General features: G+C 37.2%; 2 protein-coding genes across 3 annotated transcripts in view; one reads left to right on the top strand and one right to left on the bottom strand.

Moving 5' to 3' along the window:
• Positions 1-16,719, top strand: part of TFB1M (transcription factor B1, mitochondrial) — a 33,305-nt gene that overhangs the window by 12,617 nt on the left and 3,969 nt on the right. For both annotated transcript variants that reach the window (XM_009281431.2, XM_019472646.1), the window contains exons 6-7: positions 3,568-3,687; positions 14,582-14,709. In XM_009281431.2, the coding sequence (XP_009279706.1) occupies positions 3,568-3,687; positions 14,582-14,709 (248 nt within the window). The remainder of the gene's footprint in view (positions 1-3,567; positions 3,688-14,581; positions 14,710-16,719) is intronic.
• CLDN20 (claudin 20) lies at positions 7,520-9,067 on the bottom strand. The gene has a single exon (XM_009281430.2). The coding sequence runs from the start codon at positions 8,216-8,218 to the stop codon at positions 7,559-7,561; it is 660 nt and encodes a 219-aa protein (XP_009279705.1). The 5' UTR covers positions 8,219-9,067; the 3' UTR covers positions 7,520-7,558.

Raw genomic sequence — 16,719 nt, 5'->3', positions numbered from 1 at the left:
AGATTGGATATTAGGAAAAACTTCTTCACCGAAAGGGTCGTCAAGCATTGGAACAGGCTGCCCAGGGCAGTGGTTGAGTCCCCATCCCTGGAGGTATTTAAAAGACATGTAGATGTGGTGCTTAGGGACATGGTTTAGTGGTGGACTTGGCAGTGCTAGGTTAACGGTTGGACTTGCTGATCTTAAAGGTCTTTTCCGACCTAAACAATTCTGTGATTCCATATTTAGTACCAGCAAATAGAGAACAGTGTAATGCAGATAATAAATGTGTACTGATATTTTATGTAATTGTGGATTTACATTCTTGAAAGGAAAATATCTTATAGTCAGAAGTTTGATGTCCTCACTGGATGTCTCTAAGCTGAGAACCTAAATATCAAAGAAGGCCTCAGTGTATATGCCAGAAGCTCAGCAGAAGGGTAAGATGCTGTCATGGAATGGAGCCATGTGCTTTATAATCAATTAGGATAACTTCTTGTTAATAGTAAGAAAACAAAGCAACATGCTGTGTTACTTGTGGTCAAGCTCGTTTTTGCTAGTATAACAGGTAGAAAATACCTTTGCCTTTCTTGCTGTTGGTAGTTTCCTGCTTTTCTGTTTCGTTGTAGCACAGCTGCGTTGGCATGAGTTATGTCAGTGTAGACCTATTACTACAGACCATTCTGTTCTGATATGATTTGATTAAACCGATTAAAACTGTTGATGAGAACCAGCAGTTATGTTATGTACTGAATTCTGAGGCCTGTTAAGGAGGATAAGGTCAGATATCCACAGTAGTAAAAATGACACTTTTAAGTGTCAAGCAGATAATTTTGTCTCTTTGTAGTTTAACTTTGTAAAATTGTTACAATGTGGATAAGAATTTTTGCCTTGCCCCAAATTCCTCAGTGCTTCACCTCAAATCTGGCACCTGGGCCGGGTACTTTCTGGCCCACTTCCATTAAAATGAGTCATATTTCAGTTTAAATAGAAGATCTTTGTCAGTCTCTGATTTTGAACAAAACTGGGCAGAGAGAATAGTTCGCCTGAACTGCTCTGCCAGCGTGATCTGCAGGCTGGGAGGTGGGGTGCTAAACTGTTAGATATCTCGAAGACAGGCATGTTAGAAGAGCAGAATACTTAATCGTTTTGTATCCAACACTGCTGTCTATTTAGAACACTAGGCAAAAGGTGCTAATAAAGTAGAAAATATTTCAGAATTTTGAGCAGAAAACAGAAGAAAAATTACCATTATGTTTTCATAACTGATAAGGTTAGATACAAATAGTTATGTTCTAAAAAAAAAAAAAAATTTTTTGCAGAAAGTGTTTTGTGTCCTAAAATTTTTTTAATATTCCTTTATATGGTCAGCTTTGCCAGTCTAATTCTTCATGTAGGTTAATTCCTGTGACAGATTTTGCAGATTCATTGATAATGGGGGTTTAATACGCGTTTATGAAAAGCACAGTTGTATGGCATAGCTTACTGAAGAACAAAACAAATAGTTGTTCCTGAGGTAGTCATTGAGAGTGGTTGATAGCAGCATTAGAAGAGATGTCAAGTACCACCTTGACTGTATTCCAGGTTAGGCTTCCGAATCTTTGTTCTGCTTCATGCCTTGCTAAAATTTTAATAGCGGATGCAAAAATGTTGCCTAGTTAGCTGAACTCCAGCATGGTTTACTTAGTGCAGTTTCAGATGCTATCCATATTTTAAAAGTAGGAACAAAGAAAATTTTGAGAACTGAGGGAAAAATCCTGCAAAAATAGGTCAGGTTACAGAAGTATGGGGACAAACTTTTTAGCAGGGCCAGTTGCGACAGGACAAGGGGGAATGGTTTTAAACTAAAAGAGGGTAGATTTAAACTAGATAGAAGGAAGAAATTTTTTACACTTGAGGGTGGCGAAACACTGGCCCAGGTTGCCCAGAGAGGTGGTGGATGCCCCATGCCTGGAAACATTCAAGGTCAGGTTGGCCGAGGCTCTGAGCAACGTGATCTAGTGAAAGATGTCCCTGCTCATTGCAGGGCACTTGGACTAGATGATCTTTAAAGGTCCCTTCTGATCCAAACTATTCTATGATTCTATTCTATGAGTATATTCTCAGCATTTTTGTGTTCCTTGAGCAGTGCCATACACAGGTATGTTCCTGCAGATGTGGTTGAAGTGGTTTAAGATGTTACTGCCCAGAAGTGGATGTTGTTAAGTAATCCCTTCTGTAGCTGAGAAGCCGGAACTAACTGCCTGAGACTTGTTAGATTGTTTCTGTGGGAAGTAAAGACTGGCTTGTTTGAATTGGCATTGGAAGGACTACAAGTGTTGTTATTAGGTCTGTTTCATTTCCACTGCAGAGGTTAAGGAAGTGCATATCTGATGGCATTGTTAGACTTTACAGCCTGGTTTTTTTCAGAGAATGATAACAATGGCTGATAGATTTTTTTTTTTTTATTATTATTACTTTTATTTTTTCTAATTAGGTTTCCTCTGAAACAATAATGAAGGTAGTCTTAAATGCTGATGTAGGCAAAAAGAATCACTGAGCTTTCTTTCTGAAAAGTCGTTGAAAAGTATTTTATTTGCTCTATGCTGATACTTAAACTGCCTTTCAGGAGAGTTGTTTAAAAAAAAAATTAAAACTTCAGCAGTAGGTTTAATTTTACTTTTCAGGGATGGTTTTAATAAGCATGGCAGTGTTTTATGAGTAGGCTTTTCATCTGAAGCGACATGATGTACAGATGTTACCAGATATGCAGATTGGTTTTCATCTTTTATTTTTTATTAAAGTAGTGGTAAATAAGAACATGAATCTTCACAATTCTATTTCTGCATAGTTAGTGTAATGTCTTTTACCATATGAGGCTTGTTTTACTTGGTGCTTTTTGACGTTTAAATCTCGTTTGTGCTAGAAAAACACACAGAACGTTTCTTGCCAGGTCATGAAAGTGTAGAAAACCTCTGTCCAGGCTACTTTTTTGATAATCTTTGTAAGAAGTTTCTTGGGAAAATCAGAGAATTACTAAATAGAGCTGTAAGTATTAAATGCTCTTACTGTTAGGTATTCTAAATTTATGTAAAGTAGATCCAGCTTCCTTGCATATATTGTAAGCGTAGACCGGTTAATAATGAAGAAATTTTGGGTTCTACCTGATTTTGAGTTTATGGAGGTTTGTTTCATCTTGAAGGAGAAAAAATAGTAATATTTGATACAGAAACAGTGGAAGGAAAGGATGTGAGAATGTTGTCAGCTGGTGTGTTTTGAATCCTGCAGTCAGAATAGTTTTAGTTTTCTCTTTTGCCCATACAAAATTCTTTTGACATTCATTAAGTTCCGCAGAAGTTCAAGGAGCTCTTTTTCATGTGCATTTGATTGCAGGACTGAGGTTGTAAATTAGCATGGTATCTTAGTGAAATGCTGCTACATTGGAGAAAAAAATTCTAGATGAAGTGGACATAAACTTTGATATGAGTTCTTAACAATCTTTTTTTTAATTTGTCTTTGCCTTTGATTATACTGAAAATCAAGCTTTAATGTAACTGACCACTTGGTCAATTCAGTTTCACTGAATCACATGTTTTGATTCTTCAATAGAGGCTTACAGCTAATCCAGGAGGTAAGCAACGTAGCAGGCTGTCCATCATGTCTCAACATCTCTGCACTGTTGAAAACTGTTTCGTAATTCCAGGTCAAGCCTTTGTTCCAAAGCCAAAGGTAAGTTTTGATGTATTTCTTTGGGTTTTTTGTTAATTTGTCAGTCAAGCAATATATCTGATTTTGAGTAAGGAATGCAGTTGGGTGCTCTAGTTCAACATCTCCATACTACGAAGTGGAGTGATGTGATATTCCTGTAAATAAAGCATACTTGCTTCAAGAAGATGCTTTTCTTTTTGGTTCCTCAGAGCTTGGCTTTGACCTTCAAGCCTATCTGTAAGATCAGGGTACTTCTTTGGGTGTTTCTGGAGAGGGAGATTATGATTTAATGACAAGATAGTCTGCTAGGATTGTAGCATCTTTGGAAGGCCTGCTGTTTTACAGTTTGCATTTATAAACGGTTTGGGAATTGTGCCTAGAAAATTTGATGGGTCTTTTGAAAGACCCTGATAAATAAAAGCTTTTCATTTGTCATCTTTGTCAAAGATCTCTAATTTTACCATATCTATAATCTTTACATTTCACCCTACTCATCTTTAGCATATTTAACTCCCTCCTATTTGCTATAGCACTTTGTCACCTACATCCCACTGCCTGTTTAAAAAAGTAACAATCTTTTCTCCCTCCTGTCTGCTCTTGAGTTAGTAGAGAACAGTCTCTTTGCTGTCCTCTTATCTACTGTCACTGGTTTTTATTAATAGCCATTATGATTACAGCACTCAAGAATTAAGAAATTAAACTGCATTTTGGACAAGAATGTATCTTTTTTTTTTTGGTAAAAATGTGTGCCTGACACTAAGTGGGTCTGTTTTCCCTGAATGCATGTGGAAATCTACTGTTCTGTTTCAGAACTGAACTTGCAGCTTCTGAAAGTTCCTCTTAAACTGGTTGGTTCAGCTCATCAATACATCTCCCTTCCTCCTTATCACAGTCTCTCTCTTGGTCTTTTTATTCTTCAGGCTTATTTCTTGAGAACCTTTGGAAGGTCATTTGCTTTCTTTTATCACAATGAATTTTAAGGCCTCTATCTGGGCATATTCTGATGGTGATTTAAAATTCTATTAGTATTTTTTGAGCAAGTAACTGTTCAAACATGTTAAATTATTAGTCGTGACAGCAGTCTGTTGTGAAGAAAAATGACCGTGCTTAAGACATCTTATTTTTGGCTTTGCGTCCGTCCGTCCCCCCCCGTCTCCTAGCTGAATGAAAAATAATTTCAGGATGTCATCTCAGTGTTAAATATGTGAAATAGTGTTCAGTAAGGCCAAAATTCCAATTCTGTGGTGGTGGTTTCTCAATGGTGGATACAATTTGAGGGCATAGTAGAGCTAGTGTAGTCAAAAGTCTTGTGCAGACTGTGTCTCAGAATTGGGAAGCTATAACTGGTATGTCCATTTTCCTGTACTGAAAAGGCCATAGCTGACTGAGAGGGAGGTAACTCAGAGAGTTGTGACAAATGTCTTAGTATAAGCAAATCCTACAGTCAGTTGGTGCTCTGTTGAATAAAAAAGGCAGTACTGCTAAAGGCAAGCGTATTTTTATTTAATGTATTTCTTTGAGTTAAAGCAAGTATTGCTTATATAGCAATAGCAGAAAGTAGAAATTTTTCAGGCAGACCTGGCACCTGTTTTCACTATATTTTGTTTTCTTCAAACTCCTGTTTTAGATTGATCTTCTGTTTTGTCCCGTTCTTTTAGCCGTAGACTGACTTGTGGTTTTAGATACTACCGATTCTGATAGAATCTTTGTTTTCTTGGAAAGCTCTTGCAGCATACTGTGAATGAAGTGGCTCAGTGCTTGATTTTTGTTTCATAGGAATACAAAGAAGTTCAGGTACTTCTGTATAAAGTTCTAGGAAGAAAAATTTGCTGCTTCTGTAACCAATGAATACTTCATTTTCCTCATAGTATGCAATTATACCTTTTTCTTATGCCCTCCTGTAAAAACACCTTTGGTTCTTATTTTACGAATGTTAGTTTTAATTCACATACCTAGCAATGATCACAGCTTAGTGTCATGTCAAACCCCTTACTAAAGGTGGAGATGCATGTTTTTGGGAATGAGTTGTTTACCTCAGTTGCTCAATGAATGAATATTATTTCAGCAATACCTATGAATGTCGAGACGTAAAAGACTCTTGGTTTATGGAATGTAATGGTACTGCCCAGCATTGTGTCTAAGCAAAGAAAATTTGGCTTTTTGGTCGTAGTTAAGTCTCTGCAGTACTGAATAACTGCTGATACTAGCATTAGGAATAGTGCAAAACAAGCTCCTTGATAAATACATAGGAAACTCAAAATGTCTACGTAACAGTAGTAATACAAGACGTAATTCCATTCTATGTATATTAGAATAAAGACTCTTTACATATCAGATGCATAAAACATTTTGCTTTCTCAAATGCTATAACAGATCTTATTTTTTTTCAACAAGCTATACATATAATTTTAAGGCCCCTTCATACTGTTTTAGTGACTTTTGGGCTAATAATAGGGAAATGAAAGTTGTATATAAATATGCAAAATAAACAGCAGTTGGTTTTGTTGAAAGACTTGTCAAACATTATCATATTCCTAAATTTCAAGGCCTGTATCATATCCCCTTTTCATTCCCTTACCTATGCTAGCAAATTAACATCAATTTGATTCTCGTTTAGGGATACATTTAGGCAGAACATACTCTGCCAATGACCAATACAAAACAAAATCTGTGTGTTGAAAGAAAAGGTTAAAGGATCTAAGATTATTAATCAAAATAAGGGGGTTAAGAAGATAAATTTAAATGAAGCAGCTTTTTCTTTATCACCATTGTATATTACACTTTACAGTAATAGAATACATGGGAGTGGGCCTGAAACAGACCCTACTGGAATAATTAAAAATACTTACAAAGTTCTTTTAGAAGGCCAGAAACGTAGAAGACAATAAATGGTAGCTGTATTATTTGAGCTGTTAAAAGCTACTTTGAGCGAGTGTTAAAAGCTACTTTACTCTGGTATAAACCAGAACGCTTCCAGATTTTTCTGGAACATAGATATTTAGTTTGTATCCTATATGTTACAGTTGGCAGGTATTTTCATAGTCATGGTTACATTTCTGTTGTTGTATTGCTCTTCAGATCTAACATTCATTGTGTAGTGATAGATTAGCAGCAATTGGTGAATGCCCAGTAGACATTTCTTTAACAATAATAAATGAAACCCACAGCAGGTGGCAGTTTGGGGCGGGAGAGCCATTTTTGGCAAGATCTGAATGGTACTGCTGATTGTTCAGCCTGATACGCAGAATAAAACAATGCAGCTAAGGTTTGGGGCTATGGGGTTTTGTTGTGCTTTTTGTTTTGGTTTGGTTTTTGTGTGTGTGTGTGTGTTTTGTTTTAGTTTGTTTTTTTTTTTAAAAATCTAGTTACCAAGGCAATTTAGAACTGAAAATGAAAGGCAGATGTGTCTGTTACTTAAAAACCATTGAATTGGTCTTTTTGGACAGAGAGTGGTTGGGTTTTTTTTCCTTGCATCATTATTAAAATAAAGATAAAAATGTAAAATACAGTATAAAACATTGTATGTTATTGATGGCCTGATTTGCTAAATACAAAGCAGTTAGTTTTTAAGCATCTTTGCTGTAACAAGCCATCAGTACATTAATTGTACTGTCAGTTACCTTTTAAAATAGTTCCTTTTTCTTCAATAAATGTTACTTGGAAAGTCAAAAAGAATAGTTTGAAAAATCAACAAAAAAAGTACTCTTGTAGCAGACTCAAGCATTGTTTCCTACTTCACTCTTTTTGTGGATGCTGCTATAAATGAAATACCTTGCTTAAACATAATTGCAACCCAGATGTAAGAAAAGCTAAGTGCTATGTTACATATTCTTTGAAATAATCAAACTACACTTAGCACAAAAAAAGCCTCAATGGATACGAATAACTGTATTTACACATAGTCCTTCAGGTTGTAACCTGCATTGCTGTCCTGCTCTGTGGATGGGAAATGGTGCTGCTTTGGAGGGTAAATCCATGCTCCTTGCTGCTTTTTAAAACAGGAAGTGCAGAAGATCACACCTGCGATAAGCAGAAACGCCGCTGAAATGAATCCTGTGTAAACCGCTCCTCCTGGTTCATGTTTACTGCTCTCTGGAATGGTCTGGTCCAGAAAATTTGAAATAATTTCTCTCGTGTACCAGGATGTTGGTACTAATTCAAAGATTCCTGCAAGAATGAAGCAGACTCCTCCAGCAAAACAAGCATGACTTTTGCTGTCAGTGTCCCCTCCCAACTTGGTGCATTTCATTCCAACCGTACTGATGCAGATCCCAAAGGCTGATAGGATACAAGACAGTACCATGGTGGTCCGTGCAGCCTGGATGTAGACGGGGAGAGAGAGAACGGAGTATTTCAGGGTACAGCTAAACATCCCAGTGCTGTACCATGTGCAGTCCATCCAAAGTCCTTGCATCTGTGTTATAGCTGTTATGATATTTGAACCAACATCTGCATTTACCTTCCAGTTTGGTAGCAAGGTGGCTGTGATATCTCCGAAAACACCAAACAAAGCCAGAATAAAAGCAAAGAACTGCAGACTTGCTGATGCCATGATGATTATCTGCTGTCACCTTTTGTCTGCCCGTTTCTCTCTTGTAAATGAGTGTAACCGGTTGGTAGCTTCGTAGCCAAGGCTGTAGCCCTCTGTGTAATAGGAAGGGGGGGGCGGGGAGGAGAAGTGCGAGGGGGAAAGAAAAAGAAATCAGCAAACAAAAAAAGCTTGCATTTAAAATTAGAGCTATCTGAATGAATATCTGAGCATGACCCTGCAGCAGATGAGAGCAGCTGAGCAGCTGTACACAAGGTACTTGAACATAAAACACTGTCCATTTGCCGTCATTTAGAATTGCTTGTAAGAAGGAGCTGCTGCCCTTTCATACGTGATTGCAAGCCATCAAGCAAAACTTATTTTACTGGAGTTGGTTTTGGTAATAGTATACAGACTGCGGGCTTACTAGACAAATATACATTATAGATGGAACATTAGAAACTTGCAGATTAGAAGTCATTGTGGAAAATACATTGTACTCTTCAACTACCTTCCTTAAATGTGTTGATGGCTGTAGTCAGCTCCTCTTGACTATTTTATAACAATGAACATCGATAATATTATCTTTTGTTTAAAGTATGGTTAAAGGTAATGCTTTATGTCAGTTATTTAAATATTGTCTGTTCTTTTGTTTAATACCTGTTACCAAATTTTTTTTTTTTTAAGGAGAATAAGATTGAAATTGGTTTATGCAGTATTTTCACAATTAAGTCACATGTGACTTCTCTAAATCAATATTTTATTTTCAGTCAGTGATTCTCAGTCTTTCACTTAGAGCAGCAGTATTGAGCAAGTCATAAGAGTGAATATGATGTGCTTTTATCTATAAAATAAAATACTGTTTTTAACACTGATAGGGAACAACTCAGTTGTCTGAGTGCATTTTTTATCAGTCACTTACCTGTCTGAAATTGTTCGCAAATTTGTCATGAAGTGGCAGTTTTAAAAATTCATTAAAAAACCTCCCTGCTATTCTTGTATAGAGAGTCAAATTTCATTTGACAGTTGAGAACAGTTTAGGCAGTATGATAACTGTGCACCTGGGAAGAGAGAACTATTGCTGTTACATCAGCTGGACTGTTGGGATAGCAGATGAAGAAAAATGGTTTGAAACCTCTGTGACGAGGATTAGAAATGGTGTCCTGCCTTTTGAGTGGGGCTGCATAATTGGCAGGTCTTGTCTTTTATCAGAGTGATCGAGAAAGGGCAGTCCTCAATCTGGATTATGCTTTCTAAGACATTCTGTCTAAACATGAACAATAATATTAAAATTGGTCTTTAGCATTAGAACTTTTTTGGAAAGCCATAATAATAGGGGATAAAGTTGAAATAAGTGGAACACAAAATATCTGCAGCATCGTGCTCTTATTTCAATTCATTACACATAAGACAACAAGGTTTTGATCAATATGTATTCTACCAGTCTTTATTGGCATTACCTAACAAGTAATCCTCTAATTTATATATTGTACTTACTTCAGGTAATTGTTCAAGGATGCGCTAACTCTGTCCAGCATCTATATATTACAAATACTGAAGGTGAGAATGTTAACAGCTACTCATTTTTAAAATCTTATTTTAGATTTTAGATTTAGACCTGCCTATTTCCAAATCCCTTCAGTTTGTTCAAATACATATCTTTTGCTGTATCGGGCCCATGGGAAAGATAGTTTAACTTCCTTTTACAGAAGGAACTGACATGTCTGGATAGCTCGAAACTGATTCAAAAGAATATTCTGGAACAGCTAATTAGGATCTTGAGTTAGCCTTTTTCATTGCTTCCTTTTTAAAATTTCAGCATATACAAACATGCAAACATAAATGCAAACCACTGCAGATGGTAGTCATACATTACATTTAATGGGATCAACCAAATTAAAGGCATGATAAATTCAAGTATAAGCACTGCAAGTGTAATAAAAAATACAGTTATGTTTCATTCCTGTTTGTGTAGCACTTACTGCTGGATGTGAAGTCTGAGATGTTTTCTTCACTGTAGATGTCCTGGAAAAATGCAGTTTCTCTTGAATGGAACTATCCCTTCTCATATAAAACTGCATTGGCATGTATTAACAAAATTTCTTGGAATGTTGTTTTTTTTCTCTTCTCTACAGCAAGTGCATTACTGCTGTTTGTTCGCTCTCTTAGTTCCATCTACCCGAGAATAAAGGAGTACTTTGTTTAATGAGTTTTGTTTGACAAACACTCGGTAAGGGAAAGCAAAGAGATTATGGAGAAAAACACATGGAGGCCCTTAGTCCTAAATACATAATGATATCCAGGTTCTATGGTGAAAACTCTGAATAGTGATTAAAAGGAGTAAAATCCTGAGAATCCAGAAACTCTGTAGACTTATGGATTGGGGGGGCGGGGGGAGGATAGGATTCATTTAAGTTGAACCGAGAGCCAGAGCGTTTTGTTGTTTGTGGGTTGTTGGGGTTTTTTCATCACAGATAATCTTATTAAGAGTTTAAATTTCCTAGGAAAGAACTATGCAATTTATTTTAATTTGTAATTGGAACAGCAGGACATTTCTATTCAACTACAGGTTTTGCTTATCTCTTCTTGATAGCCATAGCCTTCTGTAGCTCATCCTGTAACTTGTTGCCTTTGTTTAAGTCTGTACAAAGAATAAAGGAATAAAGCTACTAATAAGGCTTATATGGCAACTGCAGCACATTGGTGAAGTGGCCTCAACAAGTTGGTGTGTGAAATCAAGAAGTTAGGAGAAAAGTCTTGCTGATTGCAGCAGCGATATACCCATAGGTTCTGTACCTGACTTTTGGTTTCCTGTGATCCTGTTTGTGAGCCTAGTGGGAATGGGGTTAAGTTACAGGAATTAGATTGTTGCTGTTTGTGCAGTGGCACAGTTATTTTCTGCTGGAAGTGAACCAAAATGAAACCCTCACATCAGAACAAGATCACTACGAGATACACATATCTGATGTTAGACCTAACATTTGTCTGTAGTAGACAGATAACATGCTGGTACTGAACACTTGGTTGGTGAAAGTGCTGGCTTAGAACTATCTTAGTGGGATCTCAGTCAGCCTGTTTTAATGGAGTTGTAAATGTTCTGCTTGGGTTTCAGTTCCCTATGAGTAAATTACAGCTTGAAAAAGGGTATGGGGGTTTGCTTTTAATACAGCCCTGTTGCAAGATACATGTATTGCCCATCATGAGACCTTTATTGTCAACAATTAGTAAAAATTGTCTCATTTAAGCTTATTCTGATTTAGAGTGTTGATTTCATCAGCAAGACAGCAGACTTCTCTGAATTAAATTGTACTGTCATGTGTTCCTCCTACCCTACTAGAACATAAACCTTCATTGTACTGATACACTAAAACAGCAAGGGGTGAATAATTGCTGTATTATTGACAGTTCAGGGTATATCAGTTGAATAATTTTCATATTCATTATTTTGTAAGAATTGAGTATTATTTTGTAAATACTTCTAACGTACTTGGTGGGGGGAAAAAAAAAGTGTTACTAATAAAATAATTTGCGGATTAACTTGTGTATTTTAAGTGCTGTTGTGTACTCTGTATTGGCTTTCATAATTCTGCTCTCTTATTTTATGCATATTAAAAAGGTTAGGGAAAAATAGCATGTGTAATTTTAAAGGAGTGGCCAATTACAAGTGAAAAGCTTTCCCCTGTATCTGTTGCTATAGTAACCAGGCAGCTTTCCTGGGGTCCAAAGAAAACAGCGTCTATAATGGAACAAATGCTGAGAAGGGCTGTGTTTTGTTTCAGAAGCAGAAATTATTGCCTGCTGGCCTTGAGATTGCAAATTGAGCTGGTTTTCTCTTAAACTGTACACTGCATCTAGATTGTGTTCTTTTTTTTCTTTTCCTTCAGAAATTTTTGTTAAAGATGCAGCTCCTACTCCCAAAGAGCCCTCATAGCTTACTTACAAGCAGTTCTGCAAAACTGAGGTGACTGTGAGATCCCAGATGGTCTCTGGTGGTTTTCTTATCCCTAATTTTGTGGGGGAAATACCTCGTTTTATTTCTTGACAAAAATGTAGATAAACGTATATGTGTGTAAATAGAATCATAGAATCATTAAGGTTGGAAAAGACCTAAGATCATCGAGTCCAACCGTCGACCCAACACCACCATGCCCACTAAGCCATGTCCTTAAGCATCTCATCTACACGTCTTTTAAATACCTCCAGGGGTGGGGACTCAACCACTTCCCTGGGCAGCCTGTTCCAATGTTTAACCACTCTTTCAGTAAAGAAGTTTTTCCTCATTTCTAAACCTCCCCTGGCACAACTTGAGGCCATTTCCTCTCGTCCTATCGCTTGTTACTTGGGAGAAGAGACTGACACCCACCTCACTACAACCTCCTTTCAGGTAGTTGTAGAGCTTTTAGTGTTTCTGTTCAAGGAGCTGGTTGGTTGTGTGAAGTATATCTATGCCCTGTTCAAAAAGATAAACTTTTCTGACACTCAGTGTGAACACAAGTTTTCGCTGCGTCCCTGTGGTCTCCCTGACTGGTAGCAGCAACCTGTGGCAAGAGCAGAAGCTATCAACACTCAAGAAATTCAGAAAATGCTTTGGAAAATAAATTTATGCGCATTTCATTGCAGATTCCGTGTGTCAGGTTTTCTTTGTCACCTCTTTTTTAAATAAGTTCCTGTGTCTTTACCTTTTAGTAATTTAAGTATTTTTTCTGTCTTATTCTTGACTCTAGCTTTCAGGAAAGGTGGAAAAGTAGACAAGAAACACTATCTGTAACATATACTGGAGATCAGCAGTGCAAATACTGGAAACGTGGGTTTTTTCATCAGCACCATTAATCAGTATTTTTGTTCAGCTTCATAAGTTCTGTCTACGTGAAAAACTTAGGTTGTTTGAATATCATCATTTCTGTTGAAAGCAAATATAGTACCTCTGCTGTTGAAGCAGTTGTACTGGATAGTACAGATACTTGACAGCCGAGCTGTTCCCACTGAAAGTACAACGTGGATGGATGGCACCTTTGTGCCAGAAGAATATGTCCACATCAGAGGTTACTACGATTTAATTGATTTAAAAAAAAAAACCCAAACATAGAGCAGTTTTGGTTAGAGCAGTAGAAAAAACCCTCTCTTCTTTTGAAGTTTTTTTGGATTTTCTCCAAAAGTTGGAACACTGAGAGTGTGCTTAGAACAGAAGCTGTTCTTTGGTCTGGGTGTATCTTGTATTTCAGTCAGAACTAGCACATCTTCAATTTAAAGTCACATAGAAACTGTTCTATGAATGCCAATATTGAATTTCAGACTTTTTAAAAAGATGGATGATTGTCCATCGTGTTAGCAGATTTTTTTAATAAGAGAGTGAATATTTTTAAAGGTCTGGCACTTAAAAATTTTGTAGTCATTCAGCACCAGTACATGTACAAATTTCACAAATTTTCTCCACAGAAATTTTTCATTTTTATTGTTGTTAGTATCTAGTTTGGAAGATGAACTGCTTTAGTCAATGTTGTGCAGAACTGGATTTTTAGCTCAGCCTGTATTTTGTAATACAGAAGTCTGAATTCAGGGCATTTCTGTATAATACAGTATCTCTATAATTGCATGACGTATTTTCTGTGTGTTACGTGTATATATGTGTACATTGAAGGAATGATGTTACTTCATTCTGTTTTCAGACACAGGGAAAGTGACCGTTCTGTGAACCAAGCTGATTTTAGAACTATAAAAGAATAAAACAAGCTTGAAAGAGATCTGGATAGAAGCATTCAAATATAACTGTGGATGAAACTGTAAATACAGAGTTGTATGGTCACTGCAACTGAATGCAAACTTACTTCTACCTACTATTCCTTTAAATAGACTAGAATTTTAAAATCTTAATAAGTTGAAAAGTAATTCCTTGGCTTACATTTTAGAAAAGCCCTAGAGCAACAGAAGACATATAGGGAATAGGTTTGATTTCTAATTATAATACCAATTTTCTCCAGCTGCCCTTCAGCCTGTATCTTGAATATGGTCTAATTTGTGTATCATGTCAGAATTGTCTTGTGGAAGGATCGGAAGAAAGAAGTGCTAATTAGTTTACAGATTACATGGAAGTTGCTCTAGATAGAGGAAGTGCCATGGGGAAAAAAGTACTAAGTACTGATGACATGTGAACTAATTGGAAATATGTAGATAACTTAAGACAGACTAAAATTCTGCAGGGCCTTGAAAGTTAGGCCAAATCTTTATATTCAAGTACTATGACATTAGTCACTGCACAGCTATGTTACCTGTCACAATAACGTCTTCCTATGTTCTGCCTGTTTCCTGATGTCTAGCCGGTTAACTTCTTAGAAATAACGTGTCTTGGAGGAATATATCCACTCAAATTTATCTTACTTTTCCTTATAGGTGGATGTGGCTGTGGTGCATTTCACTCCATTGGTGCAACCAAAGATACAGCAGCCGTTCAAGCTAGTAGAAAAAGTGGTTCAAAGTGTTTTTCAGTTTAGAAGAAAATACTGCTTCCGTGGAATCGAGTAAGGATCTTTAACGAAAAATTCTCAAATACTGTTTTTGTAAATGCGTCAGCTGCTAAATCAGTTGAGAAACACTTGTAGCTATGCATTTGATTTTATTCCTCCCATTTTAAATTTGTCATCATAGTTCATCAGCTCTTTCCATTTCAGAAAGGTTTCTGGAGACAAAACTGTGAGATGAATCTCTTTCTGCTGTAACTATGTAATAATTACTGTGCATTTTTGTTAGAGCAGTTGAAGCTGTTAAAATTACTCGGATAAATCGGTGATCTTTCCAATAGTTTGTCTGTCTCAGAAACAAACAAAAAAAGCCCACCTAACACAAAAACTACAGCATTTGTTGGTTGAGTTAAAAAATGAAAGTCGCAAAATTCAGAACCAAAGATGGCAGCATGAGGAGGGAGAACATCATCTGTGGGAAATTTTACTTATTTGGGGATAATGTCAGAAGGTCAAATTCTTGTTTCTGTGCTTGCCCTTTTATGGAGTTCTTCCTGACTTTAAAATTCCCCATGTCTTACTGAGGGAATTTATTAGGTTCTCTAACTGATGCGAGAAACCTGCAGTCTGTTTGCCAAGAATCCTGTTAAAACTCTAGCGTAGCCATGTGTCTGACTTGGTGTGGGGAAAACCCAGCATTCAGCGCTGTGGAACGTGTGACAGAGCTGCTGTTAGGACTAGCGGCATGCCGCTGCACCTTGGGCTAGCTGAATTTTGCTGGGTGTGGTTTTGGCCCCGGTGCAGTCTCGAATTAGGGTGGATGCCACCTTACTGAACTACAAGCCTTGTATGTCACTATTCTAAAGGTGAACACAGAATTTTGCCTCTAGTTTTGGGTTTTTTTGCTTGAGGCAGTGAATGCCATCGATGTCGGGGATGCAGACGTTGGATCTAAAATGAGTATTGATTTGCCTGTGTTAAGGTTTGAGTACGCATTTGGAGGTGGTTAGAAAATGAGGTATCCGAACTCTGGATTGATTTGTATTTAATTTACAGGGTGGTGGGGGTTTTTTGTGCAAGAACGGTTTCAGTTGACAATGTAAGCAGAAGGCATGTGCAGTCAGCATATCTATATTATATAGAATATTTTTGCCAAAGTTTAAAAAAAACCCAACTATTGTGTAATCTCAAATTGCTAATAACCGCTCTACATTCTTTTGAGGCAAGGAGGGGGAATATGAACTTTTGGACATCACGTATCCCCTAGCAGCTTATCATACTTTAGCCCTAGTGTGCAGCTAAGAAACACAATCCTCTTATTCTTTAGCCGACCTGAAAAAAAATAGCAAATTTTGGTGTATAATAAGGCTTATAATAAGTTCATTATAAGGTATCTAGCTACCTGTCTATCATATATACTGTATAAAAACAAGGTAATAGAATCAGTTTACATTTGTGTGTAAATTCTGGCATCTGAGAGAGACATGGCATATAAGATGAAGCTATTAAGTCCATGAAGAAAAATATTGTAGTTTGAGTTGCTGTTCATAGACATTTATAAGATAGTTCATAGTTTGTATATAAAAGGTGATTAAACATTTTTGGCTCCAGGTAGATCTTTTAACTACCAAATCAAAGGAGAGACTAACTTAAGGAGGGATAGCAAAATAAGGATTGATCCATTTTAACCTTGCTGACTAGATGCTGAACTAATGGGGCATTTAATAACGGGGACAATAAGGCTACGACCTTATTGGCATCATGGAGACATGGTGGGATGGCTCCTATGATTGGAGTTTTGGGATGGAGGGATACAGGCTCTTTAGGAAGGACAGGCAGGGGAGATGAGGAGGGGGTGTCGCCCTCTATGTCAATGACCAGCTGAGTGCATGGAGCTCTGCCTGGGGATGGATCAGGAGCTGACTGAGAGCTTGTGGGTCAGAATTAAAGGGAGGGCAGGGACAGGTGACATTATGGTGGGGGTCTGCTACAGGCCACCCGACCAGGAAGACCGAGCGGATGAGGCCCTCTATAGACAGATAGGAGCAGCCTCATGCTCACAAGCCCTGG

This window comes from Aptenodytes forsteri, unplaced genomic scaffold, assembly GCF_000699145.1.
Source record: "Aptenodytes forsteri isolate BGI_AS27 unplaced genomic scaffold, ASM69914v1 Scaffold82, whole genome shotgun sequence".
NCBI classification, from domain to species: domain Eukaryota; kingdom Metazoa; phylum Chordata; class Aves; order Sphenisciformes; family Spheniscidae; genus Aptenodytes; species Aptenodytes forsteri.
The sequence above is the reverse complement of the archived record's forward strand: the minus strand, read 5'-3'. Positions and strand labels throughout refer to the sequence as shown.

Coding starts and splice junctions, on each gene's coding strand:
- CLDN20 (XM_009281430.2), bottom strand. CDS start 8,218: ATGGCATCAGCAAGTCTGCAGTTCTTTGCTTTTATTCTGGCTTTGTTT.